The following is a 19540-nucleotide window of genomic DNA, read 5'->3' as shown; positions in this document are numbered from 1 at the left end:
ATCTAAAAAAGGATTCAAACCTGTTCTTCTCCTCTACTAGATACCCATATGCATTTTTAAAGAACTCAGTTATTGAGACTAATTGGGCCGACAGGCAATTTATTCTCCTAAACTGTAAACTTTCTAAATTTTATATTATGATTTGCATACCTTTTCCTCCTTTATGTCTTTTTCTTTCTGTATAGCTTCTTTTACTTTGTTTTCTCTTTTCTCTTTAAAATCTTTTTCCTTTATATCTTTCTTATCCTCTTTTTCTTTTATCTCCCTTTTAAGTTCTCTTTTATTTTCCTTTTCTTTCGCTTCCCTCTTTTCTTCTGGTTCCTTCTTTATACAAACATCTGGCTCAGGTTTTTCTTCACTGTCTCTTTCTGTTTTAACTTTTTTATTTGGATGTTTCACAGAAGTGATCTCATCCTGAAAAGTGCAAGTATGGCCAATGTATTACTAACCAAATCTCAACAAAGACTAATTTCTTTTCTTTGCATGACTACGGATTGCATGTATGTGGATTCTGAGAGAAGTAACTCAGAATCCCATTAGTAATGATACATGCAATATTTACCTTCCTATAAAAATTAAGGTAAGCCAATCCCATTCAAAATTCATAACAAAATTAAAGGAGACAGAATGTCTTCAAATGGCAAATGTTTGAAAAGGAAGGACCTTTGCTCTATCCCTCTAGTGAAATATAATATCTATTGGATGGGTAGAATTCTGTTCTGTAAATGAGACTACATAACAAACTATAAAAAAGAACTTCAGCATCTTTAAAGTTTCAAGCCTTACTTCAAACTTCAAATGTAAAGCATACTAAAAATATGCCATGTTCCCTTTCTATGTAACAGGTTGCTTTTCTAAAACACATTCTTACCTTATCATCATCTTCATCAGACTTTTCTGAGGGCAGGGGAGAAGAATCGCTCTTTATTTCCTCTTTCATTTTTATAGACTTCATTGCTTTATTCTTCTTAGCTCTTACTTTCCTCCTTTTTGAACCTCCCTAAAAATAATTATTTTTATTCTAACCAACCCCACAGATTCCATTAAAAAAAAATCTTAAATACCGCATCTATAAAGCTAAAGAACACACACTCCAACCCAATCCTTAATCTGCTGGCACTAAGCTACACCAATCTTAGAAAGTTATTATCAACAAAAGTGATATAACATAATGAATCAAGTACAAATTAATGTGAATAAATGCTAACCAACTGTAATTATTTCTTAAAAAAAAAAGAGTAGAGAGAAATAGGAGGGTTGTTCACCTTCCTAAACTATTATTATCTTCAACTAAATCCAATGTCACCAGAGATAGCCTTAGAAATTATTATTCTTATTTATTTATTTATTTATTTATTTTTGCGGTACGTGGGCCTCTCACTGTTGTGGCCTCTCCCGTTGCGGACCACAGGCTCCGGACGCACAGGCTCAGCGGCCATGGCTCACGGGCCTAGCCGCTCTGCGGCATGTGGTATCTTCCCAGACCAGGGCACGAACCCGTGTCACCTGCATCAGCAGGCGGACTCTCAACCACTGCACCACCAGGGAAGCCCAGAAATTCTTTTTAATAGTACATAGGTAGTTATTGACACTGTGGTCACAGGTAAACTTTCAAGGGTTGCTTTAGTTTCCAATCACCTCTCTTTTAGTGTCTTTTTCCTTCTTTTGTGAAACACCCTTATAAATAAGCTTGGTGATCTTTAATGCTATTCCTTAAGCTGCCCAATGTCTCCAAATGAAACAATAATGGAAGCCTGTCCTCTCAAAAAGCACTCCACTCCACTCCAAAAGTTGCTCCCACTCTTTCTAAATACTAGGAAAAAACAGATCCCATTCTGAAAGATAGGACTCACTAGAGTTTTAACATGGATGCTGAGATCATTTAAGGCAAAATATTACCATATTCAAATAAAGCTAAATTACAGATAAACATACTGATGAGCCCATGCTAACCATGGGTGTCTAGGGTGATCAGAAAACTAGATTTATCTTATTTAAAAGTAAACTGCTCTTAAGCGTATGTTAACTTACTGCACCAGAAAGCCTCTGAGCTTCTTTTCTTGCAAGATCTTTACTAAGTAATTTGATGAGGTAGTCCGCACGAGTCTGTAACTGTTTTGCTTGTGGTTTTTTATCAGGATCATCTGGAAGAATCTGAAAAGCAATTAATTTTTTCATCTTGTCTTTAATAAATAACATGAGAAATAATAATCATCGTTTAAAAAAGGCTTACTCATTTAAAAAATATGTATAATTCACTAACAAGTTACAACTCTTAAAATCTGTAGGAATAAACAGTTTAGAATGCAAAATACATTTTTTATAGCTATGCCACAAAGATTCAATTTCTCTGGGAATGAATTCTAAGTACACGAGAAAAATATCCCTCTATTCAAAATGAGACTATACAGTATGAAGTTAGAAATTTCTTTCAAATATGTAATGGTGTATTGGCATTCAGTGTTATTAAACATCATAGTATTCTTAGATTTCCTTCCTTCTCAACAGTATACTTTAACTATAAAGCATACAAAAATTCCTAGAATATAAAGTATCATCTGTCAGGACGTCCAGGGTGGCGCAGTGGTTAAAAACCCGCCTGCCAGTGCAGGGGACATAGGTTCTGATCCCTGGTCCAGTAAGATCCCACATGCTGAGGAGCAACTAAGCCCATGCACCGCAACTACTGAGCCTGCGTGACACAACTACTGAAGCCCGTGTGCCTAGAGCCCGTGCTCCGCAACACGAGAAGCCACCACAATGAGAAGCCCGCGCACCACAATGAAGAGTAGCCTCCGCTCGCAGCAACTAGAGAAAGCCTGCGTGCAGCAATGAAGACCCAACACAGCCAAAAATTAAAAATTAAAAAAAAAAGTATCGTTCATGTAGACGATGACCCAAAGCATGTACTGTGAGGAAACTCTTACAATGAAAACATAAACTAATTTTGTTTCACAGTAGCAAATGACAAACATTTGAAGGTTCCCACTTGTCCATGAAAAAGTAAAATATAAAAAGATAAATGAAAAGCATAGGGCAATACTTCCAATGTTTTCCATTCTAGGCAAAGAAATGATTATAACTAGTGTGGTGGCATCAAATCACCAAAACTCCTAAACACTGTTTGTTATTTAAAAAATATATATAAACACACACACATAAAAAAATCCTTTTTTGCTCTTGAATAATATAATGACAGACAGGTTTACTTTTAACCTGATACTATGAAGAAAAATATACCTATGCCTTAATAACAAAAATGTAATTTCAGAGGTAAAGCAGAATCTAGAGATCATTTAAATTCAATCCCTTCATGAAAACCAGATTCCAAAGAAGCCAAGGTCACACAGCTAACTAGAGCCATGGTTTCCTGACTCCCAGTTGAGTTTATTTCTAACATAATTTAAAAGCAAAAAATTCAATTTAACATCAGTGGTCAACAGAATCAAGAAATATTTAAGTACCTTGTGTGTCAGACTGAGGTCAGGATCCATTTTAATCATTTCCCAGCTTCCATATCCGTATTCGTAGATACCAATTAACAAATTGGAATCATCTTCTTTGCCCCAGTCTATATCAAAATGAGCTGCCTTCGTGTGGCATGGGATGATATACCTATCATTAAAGTTAACAGCCACTGTCAAGTTATAATTGCCTTATTAAAAATTAATTTTGAAAAACATATATGAGTCATTACAACTTCAAAATACTATGCTTTATTTTTAAAAACATTTTACTCAAATTGGCCAATGGCATAAAAAACATTTTTAACATACATTCATATCCAAATTATTGAATAACAACAAGTATTTTACAATGGCAAAAGTAAACAACTCACTGCTTTCTTTCTTCTGGATCTGAAGGAATGGATTTGTGCAACGGTATTAATTCTTCTTCATGGGAGATGACTAGCTTGGCATTCACCTGTACTCCTGATATTCGGAATGTTGGACCCTTTACTTTTCCAAGTCTACCACCTTAATTTATTTGGAAAAGAATATTAAAAAGTATAAAATATATACTACAAAACACAAAGCAAAATGTTATTACTTATATAAATAAGTACTATTACTTATTTACCTATATTTTTATTTATTTATTTATTTTTTAAATTTGTTTTTGCAGTACACTGGCCTCTCACTGTTCTGGCCTCTCCCGTTGTGGAGCACAGGCTCCAGACGTGCAGGCTCAGTGGCCATGGCTTACGGGCCTAGCCACTCCGCGGCATGTGGGATCTTCCCGGACTGGGGCATGAACCCGTGTCCCCTGCATCGGCAGGCGGACTCTCAACCATTGGGCCACCAGGGAAGCCCCTACCTATATTTTAAAGTATTACTTATTTGTGTTAAGGGGAGGCTTACTGGCAAACCCTAAATTTCACTCAAGATTTTTCAGTACATACTACTGATTATAATATAGCACATGAAGATTCACAAAAAGCATTTCATATACTTTAGCAAATGCACAAGATACACCAATCTATTAATATGTCAGCCTTTCTAAATAAGAGTTCCAGTATGATTTTTTTCAGTACATCTAATTACTGAATCTTATCTATTTTTATTTAGATAGATGAATTACAAAATAAGTATAATGAAGTAACTATGCTAAAACCATTATCACATGTGTATACTTATAATATCTCATCTATACCAAAAATATAGTACAACTAACAATAACTCCTGATGTTACCTCCCAGCCAGAAAATATACCAGGCAAATGGATTCCACTGCCTTCAATAATACAATTCTGCTGCCCATTTTCTATTACCCAGAAATGGCCTTGCTTTGTTGTATAAAGCATCTTTTAAGACTAATGAATAGGTAACTTAAGATATAATACCTAACTAACTCAATAAAAGCATATTTTGAAAATTCCATTTACCTCTTTAAATCACTTTCATTTTAGTATTACCTGTTCGTTCTGTTCCTGAAGAACTGTCCTTTAAAGCTTTAATACAACCATTATGTACCAATTCTCCTAGTCGTCTGAGGTCTGTCTCTGACTTATCAACTAATTCAGCATCTCGAGCAATTGCATCTAATCTGTAATAAAATAATACAATTTTCAGGTAAATATGCAGAATAAAATGGAGCCATTTAAGACAGATATTATAAGAGTAAAGTTCTATAATTTTTTATTACTATACATGAGAAAATATGAATAATAAATGTTCAAAACATTTTTTTCATCATCTAAAATAATTATATAAGTATTTCATTGTAACTTCATGCAAGTCATCTCAAAATAAAACAGAAAATATCTCTATTTTAAGATGGAGTTTTGGGGAGAAAAATAGAATTAAACCAATTTGAGTCTCTGCTACTCTATAATTAAGATAGTGGTTATAGCAGTTATTGAGAATAACCGTTAAACAAAATTGGTCTTTAAGTCAGAGGCTAGGTTAGCAACTTAGCTTCTCTACAGATGAATCTGCTATAAGCTTGTGATGAAAAGGTAAGAAAAAGCATTTGAAAAGTAGCTTACAATTATAAAAATGCAAATGTTTTACAGGCCGTGTATTTTATAGAAAACTTCATTTGTAGACAAAACTTCAGAGACTAGAAAGGATTAAGGATAGTACAAAAAGCTTTCAAAAATCAATCTGAAATTTGCTTTCTACAGGTTAACTTTGTAAAAACCTTTTACAGCAAATTTAACAATAGTATAAATAAAGCTGACAGCATGTGATACATTCTATAGTTCTATTGAGAATGACAGATGTATTTACCTTTCCAGAGGGCCACCAAATTTCTTGTAACTCTTGATAAACCTAACAGAAAATAATTGTTTGGTTTAAATGTGGGCTTCACTATTTGTTAAAAAATAGATAGAAATATATAGAAATAATACTTGTTAGTGTAAAAATTAATTCAAGGCACTGTTACTAACAAAAATGAATAAACTATGCTAGAATCAAAACATTAAAACAGTAAGATAAACCAAGTAAGACAAGATATATTTTTTTAACACCCAGGATGATGTTTAGAAACCAATATAAATAAAACAGAAGCTAAATTTTATTTTAGAAATTATTTTTTTCACAAGACAAAAAAGGTTCAAGGCTACCAGAGGAAGTGTCTCCAGAATTATCAATCATATTACACCTCCTCACATTTCAAGTGTAGCTAAAAGTTTACTGAATATAGCTTTAATTCAGATGTATGGTATTATACCAACAATGGAAAAATAAATACTACTTAAGAACAAAGCTACCCAAGTGGTTGATGGATGAGGGAAAATATCCAGGAAAAGTAGAAGTTGAAATGCCTCTTCAACTAGAGACAGAAAGTCCAGCAAATCAGGTGGTCATAAAAGTACCCTAAACAAAATCTAACAATATATTTAGTTTTCTAGTAGAAAAAAATGAGGAAGAACTTTATCAGTCAGATCTATGATTTAAAAGAAAAGAATTACAACAGCTTGAAAGAAACAACAAACTCTCAAAATACAACAATGAACAACCTTTCACAAATTTCATATGCAAAAATATTACATAAACAAAGTAAGCTGCTATACCATTCCCCTTAAATAAATCTGTATATACGAACAAACATATTTTGAAAGAAAACTACAATTTATCCTGCCTGGCTAATCTAACCTCAACTCCTATTTGGACATATCAGAAACACTTTTAATATGGTTAGTTTCAAAAAACCAATCATCTCAGTGTAAAAGAACTAGAAAAATATGGAACTAAATTACGCCCACGTAAAGAGTAATGTTGGGAGTCATAAATACAGTCAGAATTTTTAATAATCTAATGTACTGAAATATACATTCATTATTCAAAAGGGCCACTATTCTGAACCACATTAATAAAACCAAAATAATTTAGCAGTCTAAATAGAGTACCAATAAATAACACAGCAAAGATTAATGCCAAACTTTTTTTTTTTTTTTTTTTTTTTTGTGGTACACGGGCCTCTCACTGTTGTGGCCTCTCCCGTTGCGGAGCACAGGCTCCGGACACGCAGGCTCAGCAGCCATGGCTCACGGGCCCAGCTGCTCCGCGGCATGTGGGATCTTCCCAGACCGGGGCACGAACCCGTGTCCCCTGGAGCGGCAGGCAGACTCTCAACCACTGCGCCACCAGGGAAGCCCCCAAACTCATTTTTTCACCCATAGTTATAAAGAACAACTAAAAGCAGAAGCACCTAATCCCTACACAATTATCATATATTTGCCTCCTCTAAAACTTTCATCTTAATCTTTAAAATTTATGGAATTTGTTTTAATTTCACCCCCTACTAAAAGCAAGTTGAAGTAAAAATGGTCCTATGTCATCTTACCGCCGAATTTCTGCATCACTAAATCCTTTAATATTTTCCCGAGGGATAGTTCGCGGTCTTCCACGTTTCTTTGGCCTTTTCCTTTCTGAGACTGAATCACTATCAGATCCAGAGTATCTCCTACTTCTACTGCGCCTCCCTTCACTTCCATTGAAACTAATCTGGAATTTGAAAATAAAATTTTGCCCAAGTTTAGGTAAAGCAGACTTCTATGTTAAGGGCAAAGAAAACATTATAAAAGATTGACAAAATTAACAAATATGTATCAAAAATATTCTATAAACAAAATTAAAAAGCAAACAAAACAGAAAAAATATAGCACATTAATGACAAAGAGTTATTAACAGCCTTAACACTTAAAACATTCTCATAAATCAGCAGGAAAATACCTACTGTCCTTTTGTAAAAATATATGAAAGGTTATTAAAAAGCAATTAATCAAATAACATAAACACAGAATTATACAACCTCATTGGTATATTTCTTAAAATGTGAATTAAAGTTACAATGAAATGTAATTCTTTCTTTAATCCATCAACTTGACCAATACTAACTAAGCAATAACAGCCAATACTGGTACTGGTATAGAATAACAGTCAAACACCTCTGGTGTGTATTTAAACTGGGACAGAGGGCAGTTTGGCAATATTGTATCAAACGTCTTAAAATTTATCATTCTGCTGACCCAGCAACATCCCTACTAGGCATTTTTCTTGATATCAGAAATGTAAAGGCACACTGGCCAAGTCATTTTTATCATAAAAATAAAAAAAAAATTGCAAACAATCTAAATGTTCATCAAAAAAAAGATCAGACAAATAATCTATACAATAGAAAGCTGAGAAGCCATTAAAAATTTTGTAGAATGACTAACATTCATTATATACTGTCAAAAGGAAGAAAGCAAGTCCCAAATTAATGACTCCAATTAAACTTGGCAAATGATATGTATTTAAAAAAATACTAGAATTGTGTATACTGTATACTGTAATAATATTATTACTATGATATCTCTGAGTGGACAGACATTTTTCCTGCAAGTCTTTGGAGTTCTTCCAAAGCCTCAGTACATATTCTGAATCCCTAATACGCTGAAAGCTAATTGAAAGTCAATGATGGTATTTAGTTCTTATTCTAACCTTCTCCCATCCTTTCACTAGATCTAATATAATTCTGTGCTTCCCTTGCACTATAAAAAGAAACCACTAAGGGGTTTGCAGAAATAAACACAAACAAGAAACTACACATACAATTACTCTCAGGCCAAACACAAATTACTTGGCTCCATTTCTGCCTGGGATGTAAAAGTTGGTAGGCTGCTCCCGCCCTAACAACAAATCTAATCTACAAAATCATAACTTTTATTACACACATCAAAATCACAAGGCAATCTAGTAGCCTAAAATATAAGGAAATAAAAGCAGATTATAAGAAGAGATGGAACTTGGACACTGGCTCACTTGTGAAGAGCATGAATGGCAGACATCAAGTACCATTCAAGCAGGAAAGAGGAAAGTCAGCTAACATTTGCTAAAGACTGAGTGTGAGCTACCATGAGAGCAGAGGATCCCTGGGAACCAAAGACACAGGGAGAACCTGTACCTACTCTCAGGCGCTTCTCCACAAACCTCCACCAGCTGCTCATGAGACAGACTGGAAACAGGGCTGGAGATTACAGAAAACTTTCCTTCATGGTGAAGGCCTAGATAAAGAGAGTAGTCACCTTTGAGGGGACAGGCAGAAAGCCTGGCCAGACCCTTCTCACCTACTGAACCGAGGACACAGAAGAAGACCTAATATGGTTGTAGGAAAAGAAAACGAAAACAAAAAACTAGCAGGGCAAGGATTAGGGTAGGGTGGGTTCCTCATTTCCCTCAGACTCAAAATTTAAGGAGTTACCAAAAAATTCAGTAATCAGGACAAATAATCTTGTAATGCAACAGTAGTCTAAAAACAGAAGTTAACGCAAAGAGCTCTAATATTAAAGTTTTTCCTTTTGCCACAGGACCCAATATAGCTTGGCATGGCGCTGCTACCATTATTTAAAAATCTACCATTTTGTTCATTTGGGCCATAAAATAAACACCAACAAATTTCTAAAAATTCAAATCACACAAGGTATGCTCTCTGACCATAAAAGAATTAAACTAGAAATCAATAGCAAAGATACTTGGCAAATCTCCCAAATATTTTAAAATTAAACAACACACTTCTAAAAAAAACCCTATGGGTCACAGAGGAAGTCACAGAGGAAGATATCGGAAAACATTTTGAAATAAATGAAAATGAGAACACAACAAAAATCAAAATTTAGGAGATTCAGAAAAGGCAGTGCTTAGTGGGAAACTTGCAGCATTAAATGCTAATATTAGAAAAGGAAAGTCTTGATTTAATGATCCAAGCTTACACCTTTAGACACTTAAAGGCTTAGATGGTTTCCCTAACACTGCCAAACATATAACGAGAAAATAATAACCTATCCTACACAAATTCTTCCCAAAAATAGAAGAGGAGGGAACACTTTCCAACTCATTTTATGAGACAGGCATTATTAAATCAGATGAAGTTATTACTAGGAAAAAAAAAGCTAAGAATCAATATTTCTCTAAACAAAAAAGACAGTCCAGATGTAAATACTCTTACAATACAGAAATATCTTTTAAATTAAAAAGTCACCTGTTTTGCACAGTTTCTCATTCTGGGGAGCATATAAATTTCTTCAAGTTCCTTTTGTCTTTCTTCCTCTTCTAATCGTCTTCTTTGATCTTCTGGAATGATTTCTTCCCAATTCTTTGAATTTCTTTCAGGTTCCAACTCAATGTCATCCTCATCCATATTTGAAAAGTTGGCAACCTGATAAATTCCAGAATTTTAGCAGAATAAGATTAAAGAAGAACTCATCCTTAAATTATATTTTTCTTTTTTAGCGGGAAGGAAGAGGCATACCAGAATAAGATAATATAACTTAAATAGCCTCAGGATAATGAATATGACTATGGGTTAAACCAAATATGACTGCTAAGTTTATTTCTTCATGAGGTCAAAGTAGATCAAACCAAATGACTTCTAAGAATTCTCTTCCAGGAATGATTCTCTTTTGCCTTGCTTATCAACAAAATTATTACTAATAACAGAACTAAAGGAAGTTAACAGAGTAACAACAAAGTAATTTATAGAGTAATATGCTAAATCACCTTCTGCAGAAATTACCACACCAGTCCATTAACTACAAAGTGCTATAGAACAACCCAAGATTATTATTTTTATGATCATAAACGAAGTACCTAAAGAGCTAATGACAAGACACAAGGAGCTCTGAGACCATAGATAAATTTATTTAGGTACCCTGAGCCCTAGTTTATTCAACTCTGAAAACAGGGGGCTAGTAAGAACTCACTAACTTTTGTGAGGATTAAGTAAGATAATGCATTTAAAGAACTGTGCAGAGTCTGATACACAGAAAGCACTCATTAAAGCTAACTGCCAATACTAGTACATTAAAGCTTACAGATAACTGAAAAGACAAGAAAACTATGCTCATGCTATACAAGGAATGGGGCTGAAAATATAGTGCTTATTCTCTCATGTATGCTATCTAAATGTTGATGATAGCCTTAAAGCCAGCTGCATATGAGTAGCAACTCACTGGTATAAACATAATCTGTATTTATTCAAGTTAACTTATCAGTGACTTTTTCAAATTGCCAATTAGTCAAATTAAAAGCAAATAGTATAACAATGTTTTAAAAAACAAAAGCTCATTAGACAATACCCAGAGTGAGTGCCAGTTCCAGAAAACTTTACCTCTCACCAGGATTACTGAAATAGTCTTCTAACTTTTCTTCCTGCTTCAATTCTTGCCCACTACAGTAAATCCTCTGCACTGCAGCCAGAATGATCCTCTGCATTGCAGCCAGGGTGATCCATTAAAATTGCAAAAGTTTCTATTCACTGCTGTGTCTGTGTGTGGCACATTGTAGGTGCAAAATAAATATGTGTGAAATGAATGAATGACATTAATTGACCCTTAAAAACCTCAGGTTGTAAGAAATGGCTAGGATATAGAGGAACCTGCTTCTTTATGCTAAACAATTGGCACACACTTTATGAGGCTGGTTGACTTTAGGACTCCTTGCAACCTTTCAGCCCTCACCTAACCAGGGTATTTGTCAGTGTTACTGCTTACTTTGCTTACTTTGTCTGATTGATTTGAGTCAAACTTGAAAACTTGAGTTTTCTTAGTTGTGAAAATGCTTAAACTAATCTGATGTCAAAAACTGCTCCAATAAAGATTAGCTAAAGTCTTCAGTCATGAAAACGTAACTGTTCATAAATGATTTGGTCCCTTTCAAATCAGGTCACTACTGGTTTGTCAGAATAAGAAAGAAAAATTTTTATACACCATAGCAAATTTTAAGACAAAGATGTTTTTAACTTTTTAGATTATCATGCTGATCCTGCTTAAAGAAAAGATGAATAAAACACTAAATGACCAAAAAAATCATCCCTTATCAATTAATATAATTATAAAGAAAAATTAAAAAAGAAAACTACCTTGAACTGAGAAAGTAATTCATCTCCTACAGTTAAAGGTCCTGGTTCATTTTCATGAGTTTCAGCCCTCTTCAAGATTTCATCTATATCCATTTCCTAAAATAAGAAAGAAATCTTTATTTTAAATATGCTTTATGGTTTTAAAATAAATATACTTTACATTTATAGCTTAAAAAATGACACGTTTTGAGACAAGTTTGTTTTTGTTTGTTTTACCTGGGGCTCTTGTTCTTCTCCCTCGGGCTCCTTAAAAAGCTCCTCAGCACCAAACTTTAAAATGGCTGATAACTCTTCTTTATTGAAAGGAGTAGAACTAAAATCAGGACAAACAAAAATACTTACCACCAACAGTCACAAATTTAACATTTACATAGCACTTCTATGAATTATTGACATAGTCACCTTTACAACAGTTAATATGACATAGTTAAGTGAAGCATTACTAGTATACTTATTTTAAAACTAAAGAACTTGAAGCTTAGGGTTTTCCCCCAAGATCACAAAACTAGAGTGGTGCAACCATGTACTGAATGTATGCCATTGACTAGAAATTAGCTCAGTGCTTTAAAAAATAAAATAACACTAGGGCCTCCCTGGTGGCGCAGTGGTTGAGAGTCCGCCTGCCGATGCAGGGGATACGGGTTCGTGCCCCGGTCTGGGAGGATCCCATATGCCGCGGAGCGGCTGGGCCCGTGAGCCATGGCCGCTGAGCCTGCGCATCCGGAGCCTGTGCTCCGCAACGGGAGAGGCCACAACAGTGAGAGGCCCGCGTACGGAAAAAAAAAAAAAAAAAAAAACAAAACACTAAATATAGTATTTCAATGACCTGTTTACACTATGTAACATTTCAGAAAAGTAAGTATAGTATGATTCTAAAAGGACTTTTTTTTTTAAGTAAAGTAACTACCTTGAGGGAGCAGAACCTGTGTGTAATACTGTCTTCCCAGTTGTGTCCATTCTTTGAATCACAAGATGATCTAAAACCATCTTCTTTTTGGCCCTTTCAAGAATATCCTCTTCAACTGATCCCTTTGTAACTAGACGATAAATGTTCACCTGTAAAGATACACACAATGAAACTTAAAGTGCAGTAAAAAGGATTCGTTTTGCTAATGTTAAATGCCCAAATATTGGTACACAGACTGATGTTCATCCAACGTGAAATTTTCACTGTTCAAAAGCTATATGAAAATTTAAAAATATTAAACTAAGTTTCTTCAATTTAAAGACTGAGAGTATGTCCTTCCTTCTTACATTTTGGTTAATAGACTTTGTTTCTTTTTCTTTTTTTAAAGGAATGACAGTAATTTTTAAATTATCTTTTAGCTGGGAAGGAGGGGGTATGGTAATAAACTTATGACAACCTTATACCAGTTCCCTTAATTCTGATTAATGTTTCGTCATTCCAATAATCCAAAATTCCACAAATCACTTGCCAAGTTAATGATGAAGCCCTGCCATTAAAAAAAAAAAAGAAAAAGTTTTCCAAAATAGACAAAAATTGATGTGTAGTAATTCTGCCCTACTTCTCAAGGTCAGTGGTTCTATATCAAACAATACCACCATATAGGGATATTTTGAAAATTTATGGAAACATTTTTAGTTTTCAGTGATTAGGTGGGCTTACCAGCATTTAGAGCACAGGGACCTGGGATACCAGGCATTCTTCATTAAACTGGACATTTTGGCTCAATGAAAAATTATCCTGTGCCTTTTGAGTCTTCCAAATGATTTTTAAAAACTGTTCTAAATTATTATGAGTCTAAATTATAACTATTTTAATATAAACATGAAGCGCTTTTACAAAGTTACAATACACACTAATTTTTTCAGGATTGGAACTACTGTGTAAATCAGTAGATAACTGGATATTGTATTATTTGCATCTTTATCAAAAGTTATTTCTAAACATTTATAGTACTGGGTCACCAATAAAACTCATCTGTATTAGTAACCTACAACTACTCACTTTGTAGTTGCTGCATGCAAATATTTAAATGGAGATCTTAAGACTCCTTTGATCAGATTTAGAACCAACTACTAAAATAGCAAGTACATGAAGCACAGGAATCTTATATGTCACCAATAATGAAATAATAAAGAAGTTACCTCATTAATAATAAAAACATATTTCATATACATACCTATGTTTAAAAATTTTTGTTAACACAATGGTAAGCAATCTGTATTGCATTATTTTGTGATCTTATTTAGGTATTCACCCCAGAGTTCTACCACACAGCTTTCTATAGTATCTTGTCTTACTGGTTCTTTTCCTAATATGTATCCTCTATTTTCTATCCTGTATTAGAAAATGTGGTAGCCAAGGTCTTTAAGTAGTATAAGTGGAATGTTTAGTCTAGCCACGTGTTGAGGATTTCAATATAGGAGGTATCTGTTCATTGCAATTAATCACTTTTCTCCATCTCATTCAGAATACAGGAATATGCTGTTTTTTCACATATACATTAGGCCCAGCTCACCTGTGAGAATATCCTATTTCCTCACTTCTCATCTTTGACGGTCTATAATTTGTCTTGGCACGTTGTTATCCCTACTTCAAGTTTCCCTCTCTTTTATAAGAATTATCTGAGTAAAACATTTTTTTAGTTTTATATTATGGATTTATTTTTCAGTAGAAAATATGAATGTTTAAAAAGTAAATAAAACATGCCTTTTTGTGCTACTTGCTCATATCTCCTGCTTTGAAGAAGTTTGAGAACACTACTGTAGATGGAGGTAGATGAATTAAAATTACAAGGACCAAGACATCAAAAGGATGACAGATGGTTTTTCTCAAGGGCTATTACAACTGTGCCAGACAGTTGTACAAAACTTATGAGAATGGCTTTTTTGCATGGAGAATCTTGTGGGCACATGGATAAAACACAGCCTAACAAAAAGGAAGCAATGTACTAAGCAAAACTCTTTCAATAGTTAAAATAAGTATATGAAGACATTTTATATACTGAATGAAGAACATTGTATTCTATAGCTGTAAACAGAATTGTGATCAAAACAGAGTACATGATCTTATTTAGGCATAGTTTTCTCAGTTCTGTCAGAATTTCCAGGTGATTCTGGTAAATTTGAGTTCCTCAGTACCCTATCTGTTCAATAGCAATATGACTGTTCCAACAATCTTACCAGAAGGATAAACCAAAATCACTTCTAAACACTGATCATAAAAAAGATTCTAAAAGAGTAAAATATAAAATATTTTACTGGTGGTGCAAGAATCCACCTGCCACCGCAGGGGAAACGGGTTCAATCGCTGGTCCGGGAAGATCCCACATGCCACGGAGCAACTAAGCCCGTGCGCCACAACTACCGAGCCTGTGCTCTAGAGCCTGCGAGCCACAACTACTGAAGTCTGTGTGCCTAGAGCCTGTGCTCCGCAGCAAGAGAAGCCACTGCAATGAGAAGCCCGCGCACTGCAATGAAGAGTAGCCCCCGCTTGCCACAACTAGAGAAAGCCTGCGTGCAGCAACGAGGACCCAACACAGCCGAAAGTAAATAAATAAAATAAATAAATTTATTTTTTAAAAACTTAAAAAAAATAAAAATAAAAGAGTAAAATAAGGAGAATAAAAATACCTGTTTCTTTTGCCCAATTCGATGAGCTCTAGCCTGTGCCTGAAGATCATTTTGTGGATTCCAATCAGAATCAAATATAACAACAGTGTCAGCTGACGCTAAGTTAATTCCTAAACCTCCAGCTCTTGTGGAAAGCAAAAAGCAGAAATCCTGTAAGGAATTACAAATAGGCACAATTTTAAATTTTTCTAAACTGGGACTGTGAATAATCAATGTGAGAATTTTACAATTGAATTTCTGAATTTAAAAAGTATTTTACCAATAAAACTGAAAGGTAGTTTTAAAAATTACTAATAAAATATATAAACATAGAGCAAAACCAATCAACAAGACTCCAAAATACAAATATATATATGGGAATAATAAACAATTCAAAAAGAATTCTAAATCAAAGTGGGCTAATTTATTTTGAAGCAAATCTAACTGTCCTGTATCGTAATAGTATTGATACGAAAGGGTAAAATTCCTCAGATTTAACACAGAATACTGATTTAAAAACCTCACTTGCAAATCGAAACTGGCTACCACCAATAAAAGCCTGCAAGTTATGTATGACTAAAATAATGACTAAAACAATTTATTTACAATTTTGAAAGCATTCATACCTCTGATCCTTCAGCATTAAAATGATCTAGAGCTTGTTTCCTCAGCTCCCCTTTTATTGATCCATCTAATCTCTGGAATAAAACATTAAAATACTGCATTGTAACAGAATCAAAACTTTAAAAAGGAATTAAAATCAATTATGAAATTAAGTATGAAAATGCAGCATCGCTTTTGCTAACACTAGAAGGTACTTATAGGTAGGAAAGCAACGCCCAGGAATTCTGTCTCCAGAATCTGTGCTCTTAACCACTGGAACTACTTTCGCTAAGAGTAAATAATAGCACTGGCTGTCATTTTGCCTGAGACCCACCGTAAGAATACATTTTACATGTGAATGAAGTATACAGCTATATGCCCAAAGCAAGTTTCATGACACAATGTACTGTGATATACCCTCATTGTTTTATGATTAAAAAAAAAAAAAAGTTGGTACAACCCATTAAACTGATTCCCAGTTCCATTAATGGGTTACAGCCCACAGTTTAAAAAATAGAGTCCAGTGTGCTTATGGACCAACACATTGATGTCGCCTGAGAACTTAGAAATGCAAATTACTGAGACCCATTTCAGACCTACAGAATCAAAAACTGTGAGAGAGGGATCCAGCAAAAGCCCTCTGTTTTAAAGTATGAGAATCACTGACTTGGGGCACCATGGCTCTAGATGAATAGCCCACATTTGATTATACTGAATATTCATGAGTGGCTTGAGCAAGTAATTTGCTTTTTTCTCCTTGTAAGTTTCCTTCTCAGTAAATGGACATAGGAAGTAGTGTACTTCCTTCATACAGAGGATTCAGTTAGAGAACACAGTAAAACACTTAGCACAGTGTCTGACATATTGAGTGTTTACTAAGTATTACCTAAACAAGAATGTCCAAAATCAAAAGTTTTTAAAGTACTGTTTCTTTTTCACTAAAAATTACAATTAGTAAAACCTTTCATTCTTTTTACTTTTTCCCCTAAATGACTACATGTATCTCAATCAAGTTTATATCATCCAACACCTGCTCTTCATAGCACTTACCAGAGTCGTAACATTACATTTATTTGTAATTACCTACTTAATGGCTATCTCCCACACCAGATTGTAAGCTCCAACAGAGTAGGGATTATGTGTATCGAGGTTCATCATTATGATTCTACTTCTATTTTACTGCCTGTACTAAATATACATCATTTATTAGCTGTATATGCTGAGTGTCTGCGATGTTCCAGGTACTGTTCATAAAATTGCTCTAAGGATTAAATAAATTAGATGTAAAGTGCTAAGACTGACTCTAATATTAAACACTCATTCATATTAGCTGTAATTATATTGAATGAATTTCAAAATAAATATTGAATAGAGGGAATATAAGCCCATTTTGGTCTTTGGTATATTTTCTAAAGTCATGTAAGTTTTATTCAGCAAACTATGCATTAGAATAACTATGAGCTCATAATCTTCAGAATCTGCAACAGTCCTGGCAACATTCACAAGAACTGCTCTCTCTTGTCCTTCCTAAGACTAAAGCCTAATACATAAGGCTGCCCCTTAGGATCTGAACACAGGAGAGGAATACAAACTTAAAAGACTGCTTTGCTATAAGGTCAAGAAGAAAAAAAAAAAGAATGACAAAAATTTTTTTAACAGATCTATTTTCTTAAAAAGAGTATGATTTATATAAAATCTATTCTTCATTTACAAAAGAATTTCAAAGGTAATTTTGTAGAACACGCCCAGGAATTAGATGAAATTTAAATCAACCAAAAAGACAAAATGAAATGCTTACTTGAAAGGGGAATTGACGATACTTCAAATATTCTGCAAGTATATCTAACATCCGCACCATTTGAGAAAAAATAAGAACTCTATTGCCTCGCTCTCTTAGGCGAATTAACAGTTTGTCAAGAAGAATTAATTTTCCGCTACTACGGATTAAGTGCTATAAAGAAACAATAAATTACAACTGTTATGACACGTTAAAGAACTATATCAAATTAAACAAATGCCCCACAACACCTGTTTCTTTAATTATTTTAAATTGAGATTTAAAATTTTCGTAATGTTGGAAATAGTTTATTTCAGTTTTTGAAATTTTCTAGAAGCTTTATCAATTTGCGCTATGACTTAAGCTAAATTTTCCTTGCCGTTTAGCACCTAGGTTTTTGCTGTATTTTCTGGAGACAAAAAACCAAAAGCACTGTTTCACTCTATTTGCCAGTTATTACACCATTTCTCCAAAAATCTTAGCTGAAAAACAATACACTGAAAGAAGCAACAACTAAGTAATCAAAGGTCTTGAAAGAGTGAGAAAATGTATTCTAATTTATATATGTAAGTCACTGATAGCACTTCAAAGCACTACTATGGCTGGATGACAATTGTGCCTTCTTCACACTCTTCATTTGTCTTCCAGAAGTGACAGGAAAGGTAAGATCTAAAGTCCAGATGCCCTTCTTAAGACTACCATTTGCCATGTCACGAATTCAGCACAATCACTATTAGTGAATTTTTTCCACAATGAAAAATACACTAAGGGGTTTTTGCTGGATAAAGTGTGACAGCCCATGGTTAGAGAGATCTGTTTTTAGAAAAATGATCAAAATGATTAAATGGATAAATTATGATTTTAAAATCTTTTTATAAAGACTAAAAAATAAGCAGCACCGTTATTTAAATATACCAGTAACCAAAGAGAACTTCTAGCCAATATATTAAAGCATTGTGCCATTTTCAGTTAAAACTGAAATAAACCTTCCTAGAATTCTGCTTTACCATAAAGTTATAAAATTTTAAAATTCTTACTTGTAAGGCCTCCTGTTTATTATAGAATTCATTATTATCTGGTGGTTTAATGAGGTAGCAATGGTTACAACATTTCTTTAGCTCCATCATAATATTCAAAAAGCCTGAGGTACTGCCCTTGGAACCTTTGCTGAGGGCTTTGTAATTCCTAGTTAATATCCATCTGTTTAGAAAAATGATTATGAAAATGATGTAGCAGAACAATTATCAGGATGAATTCTAAAACCATAAAAAATCAATTAAGTACCAAAGCAAAACTGCACCATTAAGAAGTTCAACTGCATATACAATGGACCAAACTTTGTTCACAAGACTTATGAACCTCATTCATAAGACTCATGAGAACACATAACTTGTTATCCGAACCATTAACTATACAAAGTAAAGGCTTAACATAACACAATGAATATAGTGTATTAATCCCTTACCCCCAAAATTTATTTTTAAAATGGTAAACTGTATTATCTATCTTAACCTTCCCACAAATTTCACTACACTGGGCACCTAATACCTCATGAGGATATCTGGTTTAGCCCCATTGCCTTCTCTAAATTAGTTATACAATACACATGCAACTTAGAGAAAAATTGTAAGTGGTTATTTTATTACTGCAAATTATATATAACATTTCCTCTCACCATGATCTAACTTGACTAACATCTTTTATTTTCTTCCTTTTTACAAAGTTAGTCTTCGAAGGG

The 19540-nt window shown here is 33.9% G+C and overlaps 1 protein-coding gene across 3 annotated transcripts in view; it reads right to left on the bottom strand.

Moving 5' to 3' along the window:
* Positions 1–19540, bottom strand: part of CHD1 (chromodomain helicase DNA binding protein 1) — a 78204-nt gene that overhangs the window by 17363 nt on the left and 41301 nt on the right. Inside the window, exons 16-31 of one of the 3 annotated variants that reach the window (XM_082623631.1) lie at positions 18840–19002; positions 17824–17976; positions 16049–16120; positions 15444–15593; positions 12754–12902; positions 12063–12159; positions 11847–11942; positions 9969–10145; positions 7293–7453; positions 5732–5773; positions 4915–5045; positions 3839–3977; positions 3465–3615; positions 2032–2154; positions 872–1000; positions 151–414 (exon numbers count right to left, since the gene is read on the bottom strand). In XM_082623631.1, coding sequence (XP_082479757.1) covers positions 151–414; positions 872–1000; positions 2032–2154; positions 3465–3615; positions 3839–3977; positions 4915–5045; positions 5732–5773; positions 7293–7453; positions 9969–10145; positions 11847–11942; positions 12063–12159; positions 12754–12902; positions 15444–15593; positions 16049–16120; positions 17824–17976; positions 18840–19002 — 2197 coding nt within the window. The remainder of the gene's footprint in view (positions 1–150; positions 415–871; positions 1001–2031; positions 2155–3464; positions 3616–3838; positions 3978–4914; positions 5046–5731; positions 5774–7292; positions 7454–9968; positions 10146–11846; positions 11943–12062; positions 12160–12753; positions 12903–15443; positions 15594–16048; positions 16121–17823; positions 17977–18839; positions 19003–19540) is intronic. The other 2 variants (XM_082623632.1, XM_082623633.1) reach the window with 2 other exon arrangements.

This window comes from Mesoplodon mirus (assembly GCF_964341445.2).
Source record: "Mesoplodon mirus genome assembly, chromosome: 5".
NCBI classification, from domain to species: Eukaryota; Metazoa; Chordata; class Mammalia; order Artiodactyla; family Ziphiidae; genus Mesoplodon; species Mesoplodon mirus.
This window is presented reverse-complemented; position numbering and strand designations above follow the sequence as displayed.